The 22,414-nt window shown below is 44.1% G+C and overlaps 1 protein-coding gene across 1 annotated transcript in view; it reads left to right on the forward strand.

The window, feature by feature from the left end:
- The window catches only part of LOC142297175 (uncharacterized), a 143,270-nt gene that overhangs the window by 70,429 nt on the left and 50,427 nt on the right, over positions 1–22,414 (forward strand). The window contains exon 9 of the mRNA XM_075341444.1: positions 11,811–12,029. Coding sequence (XP_075197559.1) covers positions 11,811–12,029 — 219 coding nt within the window. The remainder of the gene's footprint in view (positions 1–11,810; positions 12,030–22,414) is intronic.

A 22,414-nucleotide genomic window follows, 5' to 3' on the forward strand; every position in this document is an offset into this window, starting at 1 on the left:
TCAGGACCCCCTCGAGCTTCTGGTCTCGCCGGACCGTCCGTCACCAAACCCTGCGCAGGAAACCCACTATTCAGACACGGTCCCCGGCCAGACCCATCCCACCAAGGCTGTCGCCCAAGGACTGAGCAAGAGGGAGATCCTCCCCTAGGTGGCACCATCGTCCTGTCAGTCCCTGAGCTAACCGGACCACTAGGGCCCTCACTATCGAGGAGCCTCCGCGGGGAGATGATAGAAGAGATGCCATAACTATGCCGTCCGCCAGAGCCGTTCATAGATCTCTCTCGGGCTCTTCTACCCAGACATCTTCGTCCGGGTCTCAGACAGCGTACTTTCTTGTCAGCGTCCGTGGCTAACACAGCAGCCCTCCTTTCATTAAATCCTTCAGATTGTGTCTCGCAGGACGGAGACCCTTCAGAATCCGTACTACAGCCTGATAAATATCCGGGTCCTCTGTGACCCCGGCTCACTTTATCAATAGGCTTTCTTTCGCCCTCTGAGGTAACCCGTTCATTGAGTGGGCTACCTTCCTCTTCGGGGCCATAACTCCTATATGGTCGCCATCCCACACCAACTTGGCGGAGTTGGCTCGCAATTCTCTGTTTTTCTAAATTCAACTGTTTTAAGTCTTCCAGGTATCCCAGGCGGTATTCTAGGAGGACTCGCATATCAGCAACACACTCTGTCGTTCCCGCAATGGCACCGGGAACCATGCCGACTTCACAGGGTATCCTGGCTTTATTATGAATATCAATTCTTACTCTTGTCACGCCGGTCTTATCAACCATCTCCTGCATGGCTCTTCCATGTCGTCCAATAAGCCTCATGACCATCTCTTTGGGCACTTGAATGCTCTCTTCCACAAACTCCAATAACCGTCGAGCTGTCTTCACCGCTTCTGCAGTTTTTCCATAGATACGGAAGGTTCCGCTGTCTTTTTCGAAGTGTACAGCTGTAACCCCTGGAACCTCCCTGGCTTGCTTAATGTTATTCCTTAGCGCTCTCAATGCCAGCCCGATCAATGTTGTCTTCACAACCACCACTTCGTGAAACCCTGTGGTCAGCTGCGCCAAGCGTCTGACGTCTGCATCCTTCCTGGCAGTGATGAGCCACTTCGTACGAAGACACCGGAGGTGCATGTCACTTAGGATGGCCACTCGCCTCTTTGTGCTAAAAGAGCACACCACCAACCGATTAGTCTCTGCGGCAAAGTACACTTTACAGGCCCTGACTGCCTTTTGGAATCTCTCATGCACCCTCTCACTGGCACAGGCTTCTCTTAAGTCTTCCGGCACATCAATCCAGCACTTGAAGACTGGTTTGCTTCCTTCACTGTCAAGGACACTAGACTGTTCCTGAGGTCTCTTGTCTTCTTCCATATTCTTGGTCTTACCCACTGAGTCAGTCAGGTTCTCAGCTTCTGATGAGACCTTACGTCCGATCTTCAGCTCTTCCTCAGAGGCTCTTTCCATTTTTACAGCACCAGCCGTGTCTTGGGACTTCACTGCATTCCCTCCAACTTCCTCATGGGTCTCTGCAGTGTCACCCTCTGCCAGGGTGTCACGCCCTTCAGCACGGTACTCTGTTCTTCCCAGAAGCTTGGCACCATTTTCAACATTCAACACCTCACCACTGGGTAGCTTACCGGTCCGCTCACCAGGACCTTTGTGGATTTGTGCTCCGTCAACACTGTCTAGGTTTACTTCTCCTAGATTACTCTGTAGTATGTCATCTCCTACAGCGCCTTCATCCGACAGACCACCAGATTCATGCTTGGAATTTATAAAAGACACCGCCATTACTCCTTTGGTCGGTTTTTTCCCTGCAATTTCACCCTGCTGAATTCCGTCGTTACAATGTGTCAGTTCCAGCACAGACACATCTTTCTTTTGCATGATTTTGCTGTCTGACTCTACATTAGCGGTTGCTATCGGCAACGTGCCTTTCTTAACCTTCTCTGTACACTCAGATTCTAGAAGGGAATCCGCACTGTGGGCAGACATACACGACACTGTCTCTACCTGGTCCTTATTTTCTGAGGTTGTAGCTTGCTTCGCCCTTCTGCGCCTGTTGCGCCTTCGGCGACTGGAGGAGGATTTCCCCTCTTTGCTCATCAGTCTGTCACTGTACTCATTTGTCACTTTAGTAATGTCAGTGTCTATTCTGGAGTCATCGTCACTCCCCCTGGTGTTCTGGACTACCACGTTCCCACTTAACCAGGTGTCGGACCCCTTGTCTGGAGCTCTCCCGTTTTCAACGGTCACACTACCATTGGTTACTTTAACGGTCATGTCGCTAAGTTGGGCATGTCCCCCATTATCTTTGGTCACCCCTAACTCAGGACTGTCCTTACGTGGAGGTACCTCCTCCTCAGCGTACCTCAATGTCCCACCGGGAACCTGTATAACCTCTTGCGGAAAAGAGACTTCCGTAGATGGGAGACGACTTATTCCTGTGCAATCGGTCCCGGCCTCTGTCTTCCATAAGTCCCGAAAGAACTCAAAGTCCTGTCCTATGACAACCGGATATAGCAGATCCGGAGCTACACCCACATCAGGGCGCCCCATACGTTTGGCCGTCTGAATCATCACCCTAGCCAGAGGATATTCTTTAGTGGTCCCATGCACACAACGTCCTTCTATTGTCCTACCCACCAAAAAATGGAGATCGGACATGGGTCTCACTAAGGTCAACTGGCTACCCGGGTCTAACAGACCAGACACACTTAGCCCATTCAAGTCCACTGAGCACTTCTGTGGCCTCACATCGGATGGATAGCCTATACCGCAGGTAGGACATAGGTAAGGCAAATCCCATTGCCCCTTGCTATAGTCCCTCTGTTCGGATTTTGAATGCTCCACCCCCTTGTGGGTCACCACCGCTTTCTGGGGTCCCACCCCCTGTTGGGTAACTACCCCGTCCGGGCCTCCGCCCCCTTTTGGGCAACCACCCCTTTTTGGACTCCGCCCCTTTTTGGGGTTTCCATGCAATGTCCTTAGCCCCCAGTTCACACTGTTCGCCCTTATCTCCCTGGGCACCCAGTGTCCATACTGGCCCCCGAAGGGAACGCTCAAACTGGTTCATGGCTGCGACATCGCTACACTCTGACAGCTCCTGCTGTTCCACCATGTCCACAGGGACCATTCCCTCTTTTTGGCTTTCAGCCCCCACTGCTGTCGCTGGACCTCCTGGCCCATGCTGTTGGTGCTGCTGACTCTGTAGCAGCTGGTTCAGGAGCTCCTCCATGCTTTCCGGGTTGTACCGCCCGTACAACCAGGGTCTCCAGCCTGTGTTGTATCACTACTCACCAAGCAGGGCCTCGCAATTCCGGCTGGCCTGGAACCTCCAGTCACTGGTTTCTCACCACTGCAGACCCACTGATTCACCGCCAACAGCTGGAGCACGCTGTCCCTGTTTGTGGACCCGCCGATCCACCGCCAGCTGCTTGAGTGTGCAGACAATTTTCGTGGACCCGCCGATCCACCGCAAACCGTTCCAAAAACGTTTCGTGGACCCGCCGATCTACAGCAAGCAGTCCGTATCCACAGGAATATGTCCTATGCCGTTGCCCCTAGCAACCAGGCTGCATGCCCGCATTCTCCACCATAATGTAGCGGGGTGGGAGTCCCCCAGGACTACAAAGACGCAGTGACTCAAATAGTCCAATCGAAACAGCTTTATTGTCCTCGCTGTACATGTAAATTCACCCGGAACACAGCCGGGTTATGCACCGTCCATACGGGTCCCCGTCACACAGGCACCCCTTGCCGTAGGAGACGGTCTTACGATGCCCCGCTCGGCTGTTCCAGGAGGGTCCACAGACTTATAATCGCTCCACGCAGGCCTGGAGCTTTTCCAGGCTTCCTGCTCTGCAGCTTACAGAGCAGACTGTATTCCAAGTTCATAGTGGAAGTTTAACCACTTTCCTCACTCTCTGGCACCTGGTAGCAGACACCTCTAGCTGAGGTTCCCTCGCGGCCCCAGGGCCCTCTGCAGACCACGGCTCTGTGTCTCCTCCAGGAGAGGATCGGCCTTACAGCCCTGGTCTGGCTGCACTCACCTCAGTCTCGGCTCAGACTGAATATCGGAGCCCTGTGCTCAGCCTCCACACAAGTTGCTCCATGCAGAGCTCTCGGCTCTGCTCTCACTCTCTCCCAGCACACACGCTGGAAGTCTAGAGCTAGTCTCTATCTAGACTGCCCTAGACACACTCCACCCAGGTTCTGAGACTGGATTGCTTTAACCCCTCGAGCCACACCCACAGGTGGAGGTCTGTGAATCTCAGCCCTGCAGAGCACCTTGGGATTATTAAAGGGAACCTGACCCTTATGTGTAGCAAGAAGCCTTTGTGGACTACAAGTCCCATAGCAACCTTTTTCGTCTAGATATCGCAGATACCTTCTCCACTGTGACATATAACGACCATTTACCACGTTGGTGGTCGCTACGTCACAGGGGGTAACAAAATGTTCTATGAAGCCCAATCTTCTAAAAATTTTGGAAATTGACCTTGTTCAGTAAGATATTGGTTAAAATTTCACTTTTCAATGAGGGTGTACTCATTTATGCTGAGCAGTGTGTGTGTGTGTGTGTGTGTGTGTGTGTGTATAATTTTTTGTTACTTTTTAAGTTACAGGTGACATACTCACTTTCGAGGTTGGGAGGTCTTCTCTGGATTACCTCAATCAGGCTTCAGTCTACTATGCGTCGGCAATTAAATTGAAGCCGAAGGACGCCAGTTTTCATTTTCATCTCGCCACCATTTTGGAGGAACTGCATTATGCATCAGAAATCTATGGCTTAAGGAAAAAAGTAAGTAAAGCCTATACTGTATGTCGAAAACCAAAAATACAACACTAGTGATATTACAATGATAAAAATAAAATAGTCTTCAGAAATCATTTTTAGTTAACTTAAAAGAGCTTTCGAGTTTCAGAAAACCCCTTTCCTCGGCTCCAGTCTGTTTAAAATGAAAAAAGCAAACAAACAAAAACTGTCCTTTTCTCCCCCTCCCCCGGTCCATCTCTGAATCTTAATTGCTGCTCCCATGGTCAGTTCTTGTCTACGACGCTGACGTCATGTTGGCAGCACTGCATGCAATCAGTGAGCTCACCGGCTACGCTCAAGGTAATGGCACAGTCCACTAAGAGGCGTTGAGCTCACTGATTGGCTGCAGCACTGTTAATGTGTTACTTTACCACCTTAAAAACTCGGTCTGATTTTTATTCAGAAAAGTAAGACTATTTTTTTCTCAATTGTCATCCATTTGCTTTTTTTTATCAGCAGCTATTATTAATTTACAATTGTTTCCAGGACCATTTACAGTGTTCTATGCAACAGAATGCTAATGTATCCATAAAAAGCAGATCCCACTAGGATGGCACCCATAGACTTTAATAGGTTAGTCTCATCCGAGCTACATGTCCACTTGCAGCATGCTGCGATTTTTACAGCTGAGAAACAAACTGCAGAGCTGCACTGCCTCATTGAATAATGTTGGTTCGAGTACAATCATTTTTTTTCTCGCATTGCATATACACTAGTGTGAGCGAGCCCTAGAAGTCACCAAGACTCAGTATATATGTATATATTTATATAAAATATGACGTTCCAAAGCAGATAAAATTGACATAGAATAGAGTCATAATAACAATGAAAATACGTATTAATCTGAATAGGTATAAAAATAATAATTACGAAATACTAATAATACATAATGGAACAGCAGTAGTATATAGATATAAGTATGAGCCTAGTTAGGTATACAGTAGATTCAGTATAGATACATATTAAATAGCCAGTTAAGTCATTTTAGTGTGAATATCACTGTGGTCAGTGAATATACACTGGCAATATAGTAGATGTAAGTTTAAACCACAGTAAGTATAAATTGAGTATGGCTAAATGATTGAGGACAGCATTGTGCTGTGTATATGCAAGTATTGGTCACATAAATCAGAATATTTTGGATAAAATTACCTTTCAAATGACTGTTTTAAAGATTAGGGGACACCACATCCCACCACCCAACGTACATTTCGCCCTGCTTCTTCAGGTGGTGAAACACTTCTTTGACGAATATTAACAGTGCCTGTCCTGTCCTAGGATCCATCGGGGCTCTGTTGTGGTCAATGGCAATCACAGATAGAAAAGAGCCCCTGTGCATTAACAATATATGGGCCCCTTGCAGTCCAATAGCTCAACATAATGCACAATTCTTCCTGCTTTGCAGGTAGTAATGGGCCTCCTAAACTCTCGGGCGCCTTTGCAGCTGCACAGATTGCAGCAATGATTTGTCCACTCCTGGTTGTGGTGGGTTTGTCCACTCCTGGGTGGCACGGTGGCTCAGTGGTTAGCACTGCAGTTTTGCAGCACTGGGGTCCTGGGTTCAATTCCCACCAATAACACCATCTGCAAGGAGTTTGTAGGTTCTCCCTGTGTTTGTGTGGGTTTCCTCCCAGTTCTCTGGTTTCCTCCCACACTCCAAAAACATACTGATAGGGAATTTAGATTGTGAGCCCCAATGGGCCAATTCTAAACAGTATTACCAATGTATGTAAAGCACTGTGAAATTAATAGCGCTATATAAATGAATAAATTATTATTATTATAATTACTTGCTTTGGCAAATAATTCGACCTCCAAACCAGAAGTGATCTTAGCCTCTTGAAGTGTTATTGGCTGAGCTCAACACATAATACACTTGCTTTAGAAAATTTCTGCAGTAAATGCTGCAAAAATCCATGGAGCAATCCTGAATGAAACTGTGCAGGTTTTGTTGCTTATTTATCACTTACTTCCCTGCAATATACACCAGCGTGTAATAAAAGAAAACAAAAGTGACCGCTGTAGCTACTGATTGATTGCAGAGGTCACATGGGACCAGATCCTAGGAGGTTTAGTTATGCAGTCAAACTAAGCACCATGAGAGCATAGGATAGCATTTTTTATTATGATTATTTTAAACTTTTAGAGTAATTATTACTTTTTATTATTGTCTATCGATTTAGAACACAATGTGATAAAAGCTCCTGTATGTGTAATTTGGAGGTTTCACAATACTTTCCTCCATATAGTAAATGTTAGAACAACTCAACATTGCAGTCAGGAAAACTTAGCAACTTTAAAGAATAATTAACCCGTCTAATTAATAGGCTATGAAGTTATTTTCGGTTGAAATTCCGTAGCCAGTGAGCGGCTCTTGATCCTCTGTGGCCGGTGAATTCCCGTTAAGTCCCCGACTTGAATATGTTATGTCAAATTATTGTCCATTTTTTTCTGCTGTCACAACACGAAGCAGAAAAGGTGAGCTTTGTATTTCCTCAGGTTAAATACTTTTTAACCTCTGACAAGGAGCCGTTTCAGTGACACGAGATGTTTTTGCTTCCCGTCAGGGCGATTATTTTGACAACATAGAAAAGTGTGACACTTCTCCTGACCTTCTATTCATCTCCAAATTGTTACTTATGTTAAATAAATGAAATATTATAGACGGGATTTCAAAGACAAAGGCACAAAAGTCATCCAGATGATCAAACAGGGTTAATTGCCGCTGTGTGCTAGAAAATCAGATCCAGACCCGGAGAATTCTTCGCTGTTCGTTCTGATTAAAGAGGCTTTTTCCTTTTTTTTTCCTTAAAAAGCAGATACATTGCACAGATCTGGACTGAGATAAGAATAAAGCATAAATCAAGAGGTTATAGCCACATGTCAGTTACATAAAATAACAGGATGTGGTCGGGGACAGGACCAGATCTGGTTTCTGTAGAGAATTAAAAAAAAAAAATCTAAATGTTTATTTACAGAGGAATGGAAGGGCTGGAGTTCATGGTGCCTGCATTGTCTGGGTTTTTGCAAGCAACCGTATGTCTCTTTTTATATGGGGAGTAAATCGTGAGTAATGTGCATGTGGTCAGCACATCAGGGTGTTATCATTATAATATATTGTGACATATCGCGGTACTTTATGAGCAGCGGTGATCCAGACACTGGAAGGGAACCCTCCTCTGCATTTTTCCTGCACATGCTGTGTAGGGAAGGTTTTCACCTCACTTGTATAATGATGTCATGTACAATCTTCTGCCAGCAGGCGTAGGTTTATGAAGCTACCAATGGCTTTCACTTATTACGAGTCATCCGCTAACAAACTGAAAGTTGCCTGTCCTCTGGCCCTGAAGGAAATCTGTTAGTAAGATTGATTTTCTCCAAATAGAATATATAGGTGTAGTGCCGGCGTCACTGCAACCGGCGTCAACTTACTCACCGCCCCGGTTGGGTCCCGTTCTCCCCTGTTGCTGCTTGACCTTCCACGTGCTCTCCTGCTTTCCTTCTCTCCCGGGCCCTGTACATGCCGCACTGGGTTCCCAGGAGTACACCTAAGACGTGCACACATATGCACACCAGCCCTCCTCTTAAAGGGCTTACGTGCTACTTCCAGGAAACTATGCATTTAAGGCACCCTCCCATTAGTGGAGGTGCCTGCGCAATACCTTGGGTTAGTCAGTGTCTTGTCTGTCTAGCTAGTTGTCAAGTCCTGTTATGCCTGTGTCCGTCATCCTGCATCTGCCTTCCCATACCTTTCTGTCCCTGCCGTGCCCACCATACCTATCCATACTTGCCTGCCTGTCTGCCCTGGTTTTCTCACCTGTATCTGCCTGCATCTGTATCCGTACCTGAGTCCGTCACCTGTCTTGGGGGTCAGCTGCCACAATCTCGGTCACTGCCCTAGGAGTGGTACCTGGCGCCCACCTCACGGGGGGAGCTTAGTTAAGCCCTTTCCACTAAAGGGTACGACCAGGTTCTCCCTGTGGTCCAGTGGGTCCACTAATACTGCTCACTGCACGTACACCGGCCGCGAGCCTTACAATAGGCCTACAAGTCTTTTAAATGTAAATCCCTAGACACATTTATATCTTCTATCTATTGCTGCATTCTCGAGAAATGTGCATTTTCATTCATTTGCTTTAAGTGCTCTAAGGTGTGACAGGGCACTTAAAGGGGTTGACCATTTTTGTTTTATATAGATGACCTACCTTTAAGATAGGTCATCATTATCAGATGGGTGGGGGTACAATACCCAGCACCCCTGCCAATCAGTTGTTCATAGTGCTCATTGTGGACGGTGATCAGTTGCAGAGCGGAACAGCACAGCTTGATCAGTTGTATAATGATCACAGCAGAGTACTGCAAAAGAAAATCTAAGCAAGCCTGATGAAGTTTGGAAAGAAGTAATAATAATAATAATAACGTTTTATTTCTATAGCTCCAACATATTCCGCAGCACTTTACAATTCAGAGGGGACATGTACAGACAATTTGAGACAATACAAAAAAACAACATTAAGATACCAGGAGGAGTGAGGGCCCTGCTCGTAAGCTACAGTCTATGAGGGAATAGGGGGGACACAAAAGGTGAATGGGGGGAGAAAAGCTTGTTATATATGGTCCAGCCATCGATTTAATAGGGTATTTAAAACCAGCTGCATGAACCCGTCATCGGCCAGAATTTATACAGGTACAGGGGACAATAATTGGAAGTACATTTTTCATTATGAAGGACAGAAAAGAACTTGATTAGATCAGGGCAGTGAAGTGATAGGCTAGTCTAAAGAAATGCGTTTTTAGGGCCCGCTTAAAGGTGTGAATGTGGGGAATTAATCGGATTGCTCTTGGTAGTCTGTTCCAGAGCATAGGCGCAACTCGTGAGAAATCTTGAAGACGGGAGTGGGAGGTTCGAATTGTTAAGGATGTCACTCTTAAGGTCCAGTCACACTAAGCAACTTACCAGCGATCCCAACAACGATAGGGATCGCTGGTAAGTTGCTAGGAGGTTGCTGGTGAGATGTCACACTGCGACGCTCCAGCGATCCCACCAGCAACCTGACCTGGCAGGGATCGCTGGAGCGTGGCTACACGAGTTGCTGGTGAGCTCACCAGCAACCAGTGACCAGCCCCCAGCGCCGCGTGGAAGATGCTGCGCTTGGTAACTAAGGTAAATATCGGGTAACCAACCTGATATTTACCTTGGTTACCAGCGCACGGAGCTACACGTGCAGAGAACAGGGAGCAGCGGACACTGAGCGCTGGCTCCCTGCTCTCCTAGTTACAGCACACATCGGGTTAATTACCCGATGTGTGCTGCAGCTAAATGTGCACAGAGCAGGGAGCAGCGCACAATGCTTAGCGCTGGCTCCCTGCTCTCCTAGCTACAGCACACATCGGGTTAATTAACCCGATGTGTCCTGCAGCTACATGTGCACAGAGCAGGAGCCGGCACTGACAGTGAGAGCGGCGGAGGCTGGTAACAAAGGTAAATATCGGGTAACCAAGGACAGGGCTTCTTGGTTACCCGATGTTTACCGTGGCAACCAGCCTCCGCAGAAGCCGGCTCCTGCTGCCTGCACATTTAGTTGTTGCTGTCTCGCTGTCACACACAGCGATCTGTGCTTCACAGCGGGACAGCAACAACTAAAAAATGGCCCAGGACATTCAGCAACAACCAGCGACCTCACAGCAGGGGCCAGGTTGTTGCTGGATGTCACACACAGCAACATCGCTAGCAACGTCACAAAAGTTGTTCGTTAGCAGCGATGTTGCTAGCGATGTTGCTTAGTGTTACGGGGCCTTTAGGTCATTAGCAGAGCTGTGGACTGATGAGATTAAAATAAAACTCTTTGGCCACAATGATCAAAGGTATGTGTAGAGAAAAAAGGATTTCAGGAAAAGAATATCTCGCCAACCATTAAGCATGAGGATGGATCAATCATGCTATGGGGTTGTGTTGCAGTCAATAGCATGGGGAACATTTCTCAAGTAGAGAAAAGAATGGATTCAATGAAATTTCAACAAATTGTTGATGCAAACATAGCACCATCTGTAAAAAAGCTGAAGTTGAAAAGACAAAAGACTTCTACAAATGGATAAGGATCCTAAACACATCAAAATCCACAATAGATGACCTCAAAGGGAGCAAGCTGATAGTTTTACAATGACCATCACAGTCTCCTGATCTGAACATCATGGAAAATCTGTGACTAGACCTCAAAAGAGCAGTGCATGCAAGACGAGCCAGGAATCTCACAGAACTGGAAGACTTTTCTAAGGAAGAATGGATGAAAATCCCTCAAACAAGAATTGAAAGAATCATGGCTGCTACCTAAAGCGTTTACAAGCTGTGATACTTGCCAAAAGGGGGCGATGCTAGGTACTAACCATGCAGGGTGCCCAAACTTTTGCATCGGCCCATTTTCCTTTATTCTTCATTTTAAAATGTAAAACATTATTTTAATTGTTTTGGTGTAAAATACAAAGGAAATGTGTCATCTTTAATTTTATGCCCTTTAGAGATCATTTCATTTTTAACTTGCTTATCTGTTCCCCATAACAGTAATTGTGACCAGGGGTGCCAAAACTTTTACATGCCACTGTAAATAGTTTGAAGTGTGAAATCCTTCTCATAGATTCTCTTTAAGATCAATTGTAGATCATCCTTCTTAAAAGGTTGTTCTTGTTGATGGCTGTTCAGGAGTGGATCAGTCTGATGTCGTCCAGCCTCTCGCCTGTCAGAATAGGGCGGTGTGCTCCTGAATGATTGACAGTTCGGACCATAAATATTTTCATCCTGCTGATCTGATGTGGTTGTCGTCTGGTGATTTTTGGATTGTTGCTATGTAATACCCCAGATACATTTTTCCTGATATTTTGGTATTTGTTACCATAAATGCAGTTATATGCATACTTTTTATTATATTACTTACAGCAGAAGTTTTTTATTTTCTGACTTTATGGTTTATTTAATGATCTTTGTGTTCCAGAATGAAGAAGAAGTAAATATGAGCAGTGCCAAAGCTACAGGGAAAGATGAAGAAGTAATAGCCATCTGCCGTCTGCACGGGTTTATAGGACGACCAAGTATAGAACAGCAGCTAAAGGCTTTAGACATGGAATATCATCAACTCAAAGAACAGGGTCAATCAAGTAGAAGTGATTATATCCAGAATCTGTATGCCTGGAAGTCTAAACAGGCCAGTAATGTAAGTGATACTCTGATTACATATATAAATTATGACTTTGGTGCAGGAGCTGTCAGCACGATTTTGTAATGTAAAGTAAAGCCATGGCTGTAATGACGTGCTGTAATATGGCGTACATTGATACATTTAGTGAAGAAATTCACTTTGTGATTTTTCTTTAATCACCATTTAAAATTTTTTGCTCCTAATTTCATTTCGGTGCACAGCGGCGAGACTGTGCACTGGGTCTTGTCCTCCATGTCTGTGATTCCCAGGACCCTCCGCCTGCCTCCAGTCTTTGAATGATCTACCTCCTCTATTTGACACCTCATCGATGACCTGCCACTCACAGACCAGAGGCAGGCAGAGGAGTCGGGGAATCACAGACAGGGAGGAGATGACCCAGTGTACAGTCTGACAGATGTGCACCAAAATCTAATCAGCAAAAAACTTCAAATGGTGATTACAGAAGAACTACAAAGCGATTTTTTTCCCCCAAAGGTATCAATATAATCAGTATTACAGCGCCATTACAGCCATGTCTTTTGTCTACATCACTAAATTGTAAATAATAATCAAAATTTCCGTATAAAGATCACCATTAAATTTCAATAAATATCACAAAATGCCTTCAGATAAAAATCCTTGAGGATTAAATAAATAAAGGAAATGATGGTGTAAATAGCGTTAACATTATTATTTTTATTCAATAGTTAAAATAAGTATTCTTTACAAGTCCATATAAATACAAGGCAGGAAATAAGTCCCATAAATTATAGCAGCAGTTTTACTAGGAAAATAAGGTGCATAATGCCAAGATTACTTATTTAACTAAATATCTATCTGTAATATATGACAAAATGCACAGTGCAAGGTTAAATATCCAAATCATATGTCATATATGAGAAAGATTATGGTATAATGATCCTATATGGTAAAATATTATTAACGTTTGTTTAATTTGCAAGGAGAACTATACCTTAAGTGGTCTGTAAAGGCTCCAAAGCACACCACAATGCCCCAACGCGCGTTTCAGCGATCCTTTCCTCAGGGGGTGCTATGAGGCAGGCAGAGGGGTCGGGGAATCACAGACAGGGAGGAGATGACCCAGTGTACAGTCCGACACATGTGCACCAAAATCTACTCAGCAAAAAACTTCAAATGGTGATTACAGAAGAACTACAAAATGATTTTTTTCACCAACGATATCAATATAATCAGTATTACAGTGCCATTACAGCCATGTCTTTTGTCTACATCAGTAAATTGTGCTGACAGGTTCTCTTTGATACAACAGTCAGCTATGAAGGGTTGGGAAATATAATGTAGCAAGTAAACAGACTTTTTTTTTTTAGGTTAATATTTTTGAAGCAGGATAAATGGAAAAATGTAAGAATCTGGGCGATTTTGACAAAACACAAATTGCCAGAGTAGACAGCTAGGTGAGAGCATCTTCCAAAACTGCAGGTCTTGTGGGGTGTCCCTGGTAGGCTTTGGCTACTAATTACCAAAATGGCCCAAAGAAGAACAACTGGTGAACAAGCAATAGCACAATGGGTATCTAAGTTTCAGTGATGCATATGGGGCACGAAAACTGGCATGTTTGGTCCGATCTCACAGAAAAGCTGATCTCCCCATCTACTTTCCTCCAAGAGCATAGCAGCCGATGAACAATTATGTGGTGAGCTTAATGTGGCTAGCTATTCTTTCTGACTAGAAATGAGCGAACGAGAGGTTCAATGTTTGTACCGAACACAGACCTTACGAAGAAAACAGAGTTCAGAGTTCGGGGACTTTATGGTTGCAAACCACTCGCAAGATCATTGCTTTGCTCATGTACACTCGGTGCTCAACCCAGTGTGAACCGCTTGCCATGTTTGAACCACTCACACTGGGAGTAACAACAGGGTGATCGGATGTTGTGTGCACCCCCCAAAAAAAAAATGAAAAACTCCGCCCACCAGCCCCTGGAAGTGATCTGTTTATGGCTGGCTACATGTGGGCGGACACCTAAACTGCCCAATTAGTGACTTCCATTGGGGTTAAGGTGACGCTCGGTTCCAAAGCCAAACTGTATCTAAAGTTTGGCTGCACCCACTGAACCTAACTTCCACGGGTCCGCTCATCTCTACTCCTGACCCCTAGTGGCTAAGCCATGCGTGCATATGTTCTCAATGGGAGCAGCCTGTTTTCAACACCTTTGGTGGCAGTCTATATCCTGTGAGAACATTGGATGGGTCATGTCGGATTTTAAAATCCGTGAGTTGATACACACGGCACTCCTGGGGTGGTGCTCAAGTAGAGTCCAAAACCGCCTCAAGTAGATGTAGAAACTTGACACTCAATATAAATGGGAATAGTGGTCTTTTATTGAGAAGAACTTGTAGGACCGGCATTGCCACATTGGACACCATGTCATACCTGACTACGCTAGTTGCCAAGTTGCTATACTTTCTGTGGATCCCCTGCACACACACTGATGAAGGTCTTTAACCGAAATGACTGTGCTTGTGCTGGTCCTACAAGTGCCACATTTCTACACCTACTTGAGACGGATTTTAAAATCCATCATACCAATCTTTCTTTCCCTGATATATACTGTCAGACGAAAGTCAGGACACCACCATACATATTAGATAGTTGGCTGGTCCCATCAAAGTTGTCAGGTCCGTCCAACGTTTATCTAGTTTGGAAATAAAACCCAAAATATGCCATTATCCCTAATAGCAATTATTATGATTTTTAACATTAATTCCCAGTGGAATTCAAAAAACTTACTGATCTGGTCATAGTGCTGCAATGAATGAGTTAAAGTGGCGTGAGACATGAAGGACCACTTTTCATAATCTATTACGTCGAGTCAGCTTTAGTCTAATTATTCAAGTTGTGCAGTAGATTACCAAGCGTCCAGTTTATGCCGAGTTGTCTCTTTGCTCCTGCAGGTTGAGCGCCTCCGGAGATGATTAAATGTGTTATCTATTGATTTCTTCAGCCCATTCCATCACTGCATTTTACATTTCTGCTTTGTGGTTATGTGTCCCCAGAGACTTTGGATGCAGTTTTTATTTAGGCTGTGTTTTTTTGTTCAGAGCAATTCTATTAACTGCTGAAATGTGAAGATCTACAAGATGCATTATTTACCACTAAATGTTACAGAAAAGTTGAGATGTGTCTCACATAACGAACAATAACCAAATTCACATTAAATAGAAAGTGTTTCATGGATTTGCGCTGCTTCCGGGGCAAAACTGAGCAATTCCGACGAGGGCTAAATGTCTACACAAATGGGTCAGAGCATCTCCAGAACAACAGAATATGCGGGGTGTTCCCAGTAACAAGTGGATAGTATGCATCAAAATTCACAAAGAAAGGACAACCAGTACACGGTCCTTAAAGATCTGCAGTTGTCAAGAGAAACTAGGAATTACAGTTCCCCATGGAGGGAAAAGTGACAAAAAGGAATGTTAAAATTAATTTGTTTTAACTATTTAGAAGTAGAGATGACCAAATTCCCTGGACCAGGGAAATGCAGTGAATGTTGTGTATATGGACTTTTCAAAAGCTTTTGATACGGTGCCACACAAAAGGTTGGTACATAAAATGAGAATAATGGGGATAGGGGAAAATATGTGTAACTGGGTTAAAAACAGGCTCAGTGATAGGAAACAAAGGGTGGTTATTAATGGTACGTACTCGGACTGGGTCTCAGTTCATAGTGGGGTACCACAGGGGTCAGTATTGGGCCCACTTCTTTTCAACATATTTATAAATGACCTTGTTGGGGGCATGCGGAGTAGAATTTCAATATTTGCAGATGATACTAAACTCTGCAGGGTAATCAATACAGAGGAGGATAATTTTATATTACAGGGAGATTTATGTAAATTGGAGGATTGGGCTGAGAAGTGGCAATTGAAGTTTAATGTAGATAAATGTAAGGCCATGCACTTGGGTAGAGGAAATAACATTTATGATTATGTACTTAATTGTAGAACACTGGGTAAAACAGACACAGAAAAAGACTTGGGTGTATGGGTGGATGGTAAACTTCACTTTAGTGGATAGTGTCAGGCAACTGCTGCCAGGACTAATAAAATAATGGGATGTATTAAAAGAGGTATAAGTGTTCATGAAAAAAATATAGTTCTACCTCTGTACAAGTCACTAGTGCGACCGCACTTAGAATACTGTGTACAATTCTGGTCACTGATATATAAGAAGGACATAGCTGAACTGGAGAGGGTGCAGAGAAGAGCCACCAAGATTATTAGAGGAGTGGGTGGGCTGCAATACCAAGACAGGTTATTAAACTTGGGGTTATTTAGTTTGGAAAAACGAAGGCTTAGGGGGGATCTAATCACAATGTATAAATATATGAGGGGGCAGTACAGAGACCTTTCCAAAGATCTTTTTACACCTAGGCCTGCGACTGGAACACGGGGGCATCCGCTACGTCTTGAGGAAAGAAGGTTTAATCATTTAATCATAATCACAGACGAGGATTCTTTACTGTACGAGCAGTGAGACTATGGAACTCTCTGCTGCATGATGTTGTAATGAGTGATTCACTACTAACATTTAAGCAGAGCCTGGACGCCTTTCTTGAAAAATATAATATTACCAGTTATGTATATTAGATTTTATGACAGGGTATTGATCCAGGGAACTAGTCTGATTGCCGGATGTGGACGAAGGAAGGAAATTTTTTCCCCATTGGAACTTGTTTGCCACATTGGGGTTTTTTTGCCTTCCTCTGGATCAACATGTTAGGCTACGGGTTGAACTAGATGGACTAAGAGTCTCCCTTCAACCTTAAAAACTATGATACTATGATACTATGAAAAACTATGAAATTGATTTGTAGGACCTGGGCCAACATCAGTAGACTGTGGCCGCTGGATGGGAGCCCTGCGAACCACTTTCTACCTAGCTGCATCCCAGGCACCTCTTCTGATTTGTAGGTACAAAAAAGCCGTCATCTTTGTGGCTTAAAACTCAATACATAGTGTTAAGTCTATTATTCAGCAGCTACACCATGAACACTAGCAGGTCCGTCCATCGGACACAAAATACTGATGTGGCCGCTGGACCAGGGTCATGTTCACCTCTACTTAGAGGGAGAGGGATATGCACACATTGCACTTGTCTCACAAGCCGTTTCTGTCTAGCAAGCCATCTCAGTATCCCGAGGTCTGGCCTTTACCTTGGACTAGAGGTACTCTTTGCTTTGAGCTATGAGCTGGGAATACGTTCTCACACAGTAGCTGTCTACAGGCCGCATCAAGAAACTCGATGAAGCTGATGAGTCTGCTGCCTCAGTCTGTATATAGTGCATCAAGTGCTCACATTGGGATGCTGGGGCCCACTCAAGCACATCCGGTAAATTCATCTTCTCCCCTGGGCAGTCTGAGATAGATTATAGGTCATCCTTTTATGTCAATATTTTAGAAGTGTTCTATGGCATATCTGTCTGATCACTTATTTATATAAAATCGGCTCACTGATCTGTATTTTATACACTCCAATAAGTAAATTTGAAGGGAACCTGTCAGGTCAAAAAAGCATTATAACCTACAAGCAGGAGCATGTGTGAGCTGCTAACCCTTTCCTACCCATCCTTTTCTTGTAATATTGTGTAATATGAAACTATTACAATACGTTTTATTACTTACATATTCCCTATGTACAGTTAGGTCCAGAAATATTTGGACAGTGACACAATTTTCGCGAGTTGGGCTCTGCATGCCACCACATTGGATTTGAAATGAAACCTCTACAACAGAATTCAAGTGCAGATTGTAACGTTTAATTTGAAGGTTTGAACAAAAATATCTGATAGAAATTGTAGGAATTGTACACATTTCTTTACAAACACTCCACATTTTAGGAGGTCAAAAGTAATTGGACAAATAAACCAAACCCAAACAAAATATTTTTATTTTCAATATTTTGTTGCGAATCCTTTGGAGGCAATCACTGCCTTAAGTCTGGAACCCATGGACATCACCAAACGCTGGGTTTCCTCCTTCTTAATGCTTTGCCAGGCCTTTACAGCTGCAGCCTTCAGGTCTTGCTTGTTTGTGGGTCTTTCCGTCTTAAGTCTGGATTTGAGCAAGTGAAATGCATGCTCAATTGGGTTAAGATCTGGTGATTGACTTGGCCATTGCAGAATGTTCCACTTTTTTGCACTCATGAACTCCTGGGTAGCTTTGGCTGTATGCTTGGGGTCATTGTCCATCTGTACTATGAAGCGCCGTCCGATCAACTTTGCGGCATTTGGCTGAATCTGGGCTGAAAGTATATCCCGGTACACTTCAGAATTCATCCGGCTACTCTTGTCTGCTGTTATGTCATCAATAAACACAAGTGACCCAGTGCCATTGAAAGCCATGCATGCCCATGCCATCACGTTGCCTCCACCATGTTTTACAGAGGATGTGGTGTGCCTTGGATCATGTGCCGTTCCCTTTCTTCTCCAAACTTTTTTCTTCCCATCATTCTGGTACAGGTTGATCTTGGTTTCATCTGTCCATAGAATACTTTTCCAGAACTGAGCTGGCTTCATGAGGTGTTTTTCAGCAAATTTAACTCTGGCCTGTCTATTTTTGGAATTGATGAATGGTTTGCATCTAGATGTGAACCCTTTGTATTTACTTTCATGGAGTCTTCTCTTTACTGTTGACTTAGAGACAGATACACCTACTTCACTGAGAGTGTTCTGGACTTCAGTTGATGTTGTGAACGGGTTCTTCTTCACCAAAGAAAGTATGCGGCGATCATCCACCACTGTTGTCATCCGTGGACGCCCAGGCCTTTTTGAGTTCCCAAGCTCACCAGTCAATTCCTTTTTTCTCAGAATGTACCCGACTGTTGATTTTGCTACTCCAAGCATGTCTGCTATCTCTCTGATGGATTTTTTCTTTTTTTTCAGCCTCAGGATGTTCTGCTTCACCTCAATTGAGAGTTCCTTAGACCGCATGTTGTCTGGTCACAGCAACAGCTTCCAAATGCAAAACCACACACCTGTAATCAACCCCAGACCTTTTAACTACTTCATTGATTACAGGTTAACGAGGGAGACGCCTTCAGAGTTAATTGCAGCCCTTAGAGTCCCTTGTCCAATTACTTTTGGTCCCTTGAAAAAGAGGAGGCTATGCATTACAGAGCTATGATTCCTAAACCCTTTCTCCGATTTGGATGTGAAAACTCTCATATTGCAGCTGGGAGTGTGCACTTTCAGCCCGTATTATATATATAATTGTATTTCTGAACATGTTTTTGTAAACAGCTTAAAATAACAAAACTTGTGTCACTGTCCAAATATTTCTGGACCTAACTGTAAATGAGCAGGTCTCTAGTCCCATGGTCGTCGCATCGCCCTGTCGGCGTTTGCATGCTTTCCATGGTATCACGCCCTGTGGGCGTGATACCATGGATTTACATGAGCGACGTCACGTCAGCTCCGTCAAAATCCCGCGCATGTGCGCTTACCATTCTCGCCGCCTTTTCATCCTGGTGTTTGCTTGTCGGCTTCAGATGCGCAATGTGCATGCTCAGAAGACTCCTGCGGTTCCGGTCATGCACAGCGCGCGTCTGAACCCGACAAGTAAACACCAGGATGAGAGGGTGTCGAGAATGGTAAGCGCGCACGCGCGGGATCTGAAGACGCTGATGGTGACGTTGCACAGAAACAACGCACAGGAGATCACCAGGACAAGATCACCACAGCATAAGGACCATAAATGAAGCTATAATCAGCGTGGAGGAACAGTCTCCACCATCTTTTAAGCCCTTAATGACCACGGGCAGTAATATTACGTCCTAGCGGTCATAGTGTTAATCCCCGCAGGCTGCTTCAAGCAGCCTTCGGTGATCAGCACACATCTCAGCTGATTTATACAGCTGACACATGTGCCTGCTAAGCACGAGTGGCTATCCGCCCATGCCCTTTAACCCCTTAAATGGCGTTGTCAAGACATGACAGCTTCATATTAACGGCGATAGCGGTAGATCCGTACTCACAGGCCTCTACCGGAAGTCACGTGACGTGATCATGTGGATTCGGTGGTTGTCTTGGTAGCACAGGGTCATGTGATGACTCCTGTGCTCACATGACTCAGGTCCTGTAAGAAACAGCCGAGTGCTGCTTGTTACAAGAGATGATCATTTCTCCTGGTCTGAGCGATGCTGCTCTGATCGAGAGAAATGAATGAGCGATCAGACTGTGTCCCCTAGGGGACCTAGTAAAATAAGAAAAAAAGTTTAAAAAAAGTTTTAAAAAATTAAAAAAAAATAAAAAAACCTACAAGTTCAAATCACCCGCCTTTTACCCCATTGAAACTTAAAGGGTTAAAAAAATAAAAATATACATACATTTGGTATCGCCACATTCAGAAATGCTTGATCTATGAAAATATAAAATCAATTAATCTGATTGGTAAACATCGTAGCAGCAAAAAAATTCCAAACGCCAAAATTATGTTTTTGGGTCGCCACAAATTTTGCGCTAGATGCAATAACAGGTGATGAAACTGTAGCATCTGCGCAAAAATGGTATCATTAAAAACGTCAGCTCGAGACGCAAAAAATAAGCCATCACTGAGCCATAGATCCTGAAAAATTAAAACACTACGGTTGCGGAAAATGGCGCAAAACGTACGCCACTTTTTTCGGACAAACTTCAGATTTTTTTTAACCCCTTAGATAAAAGTAACATATACATGTTTAGTGTCTATGATCTCACACCAACCTCAGGCATCACACTGACACTTCAGTTTTACCATATAGGGAACACAGTGAATAAAATATCTCAAAAACAATCATGCAATCGCACTTCTTTTGCAATTTTTCCACATTTGGAATTTTTTTAACGTTTTCCAGTACACACCATGGTAAAACTCGTTATTTCATTTAAAAGTACAGCTCGTTCGGCAAAAAACGAGCCCTCACATGACCATAATGACTGAAAAATAAAAAAGTTACATCTCTCGGAAGAAGAATGGCGCAAAAAAAAACCAAAAACACTAAATCGTTCTGGTTGTGAAGGGGTTAAAGGGCGGAGGTGGCTGTGATAGGTCTCCTGTAACCTGTGACCCTAGTAGAAATCCACAGGATGGCAGAACTTAACTCCTGCTAGACTGATCACTAATAAGCAGACAATAAAAAGAGGATTGTGACCTTGTATATGGTGTATTCTCCATTGCAGAAAATCGGAGATATCGAACAAGCCGAATAAGCGCCCCACGGCCCTGTACTTTAAAATTAAGTATCATTTATTATAGAAAAATATCTGTTCCTAAAGGAAAATCCATTCTGAATTGTAGAATCTGGGAATTCTGCCTAAAACTCTTTTACAGCTGAACCGATTATGGCTAACCAGAACCAAATGTCCAGTCCTGGTGCCAGCGCGTAATCTCTTATTTACTATTTATTTTAGTCTATTGGATCATCTAAGAATTTGTTATATTGGTGTCTTAGGAGCTCTGACATAAGTGTGCGCAAGCTGTTTTTGATATCTGGGATATATTAAAGCTAAGACCTTCCAAGATCGCATTCAGTAGATCAGGACTATGACATAAGGAGGAGACGAATGTGATCTTCAGAGGCAGAAAGACTTTTACTTAGTCTTGGTAGCGTTGAACGTGTCTTACAAATTACGTGTTGAAAGTCATTTATCACATTTATATTCACTGCAGCTAAAAACAATTGTAGTAATTTTTTTTAACTCAATCTTTTACAGTTATATAAAAATAATCTAAGTTTTCAAACTGTGATTAACAAATGGAAAATAAGGGGCTCTGTAAAAACCAAATCACGATCAGGTAGACCAACAATAATTTCAGCCATAACTGCCAGGAAAATTGTTTGGGATGCAAAGAAAAACACACAAATGACATCAGCTAAAATACAGGGATTCACTGAAAACTAGCGGTGTGGCGGTTTCAAGATGTACAATAAGGAGATGTGGTGCCCCTGACTTGGTCAGGCACCACTGAGTACTGCACCCATGCTGGGTGAGTGCAAACAGGTAATCCCAAAGGCTGAGTAGGGTATGTACGCACAGACACATTGTAACTAGGTCTCACACACACATTAGAGAGGACCCCTGGGCGGACCCAGGAGGGGAAGTGGCCTCCACATCTCAGCTAGTGGTGCGGTAGAGAGGCTGGAAGCGAGTTGTTGCAGTGGCAGTCAAGGGAACAGGAGCTGGAGGTAGCCGAGTCTGAAGTGCAGGCGTAGGAGAGCGAACACACTAGTCAGACCCCTGCACGTGTAGTGGCTGCTGACGGGGGAGTACATTGCCACACAGTCAGCCTGAAAGACTCCTGCAGAAGAGAAAGGCCAGGCAGTTGAGTACGGGGACTTCTGGTAATGAAGCACGCACGGGGAACAGGTCCCTAGAGCCA

The sequence above is a fragment of the Anomaloglossus baeobatrachus genome, chromosome 3 (assembly GCF_048569485.1).
Source record: "Anomaloglossus baeobatrachus isolate aAnoBae1 chromosome 3, aAnoBae1.hap1, whole genome shotgun sequence".
Classification (NCBI taxonomy): Eukaryota; Metazoa; Chordata; class Amphibia; order Anura; family Aromobatidae; genus Anomaloglossus; species Anomaloglossus baeobatrachus.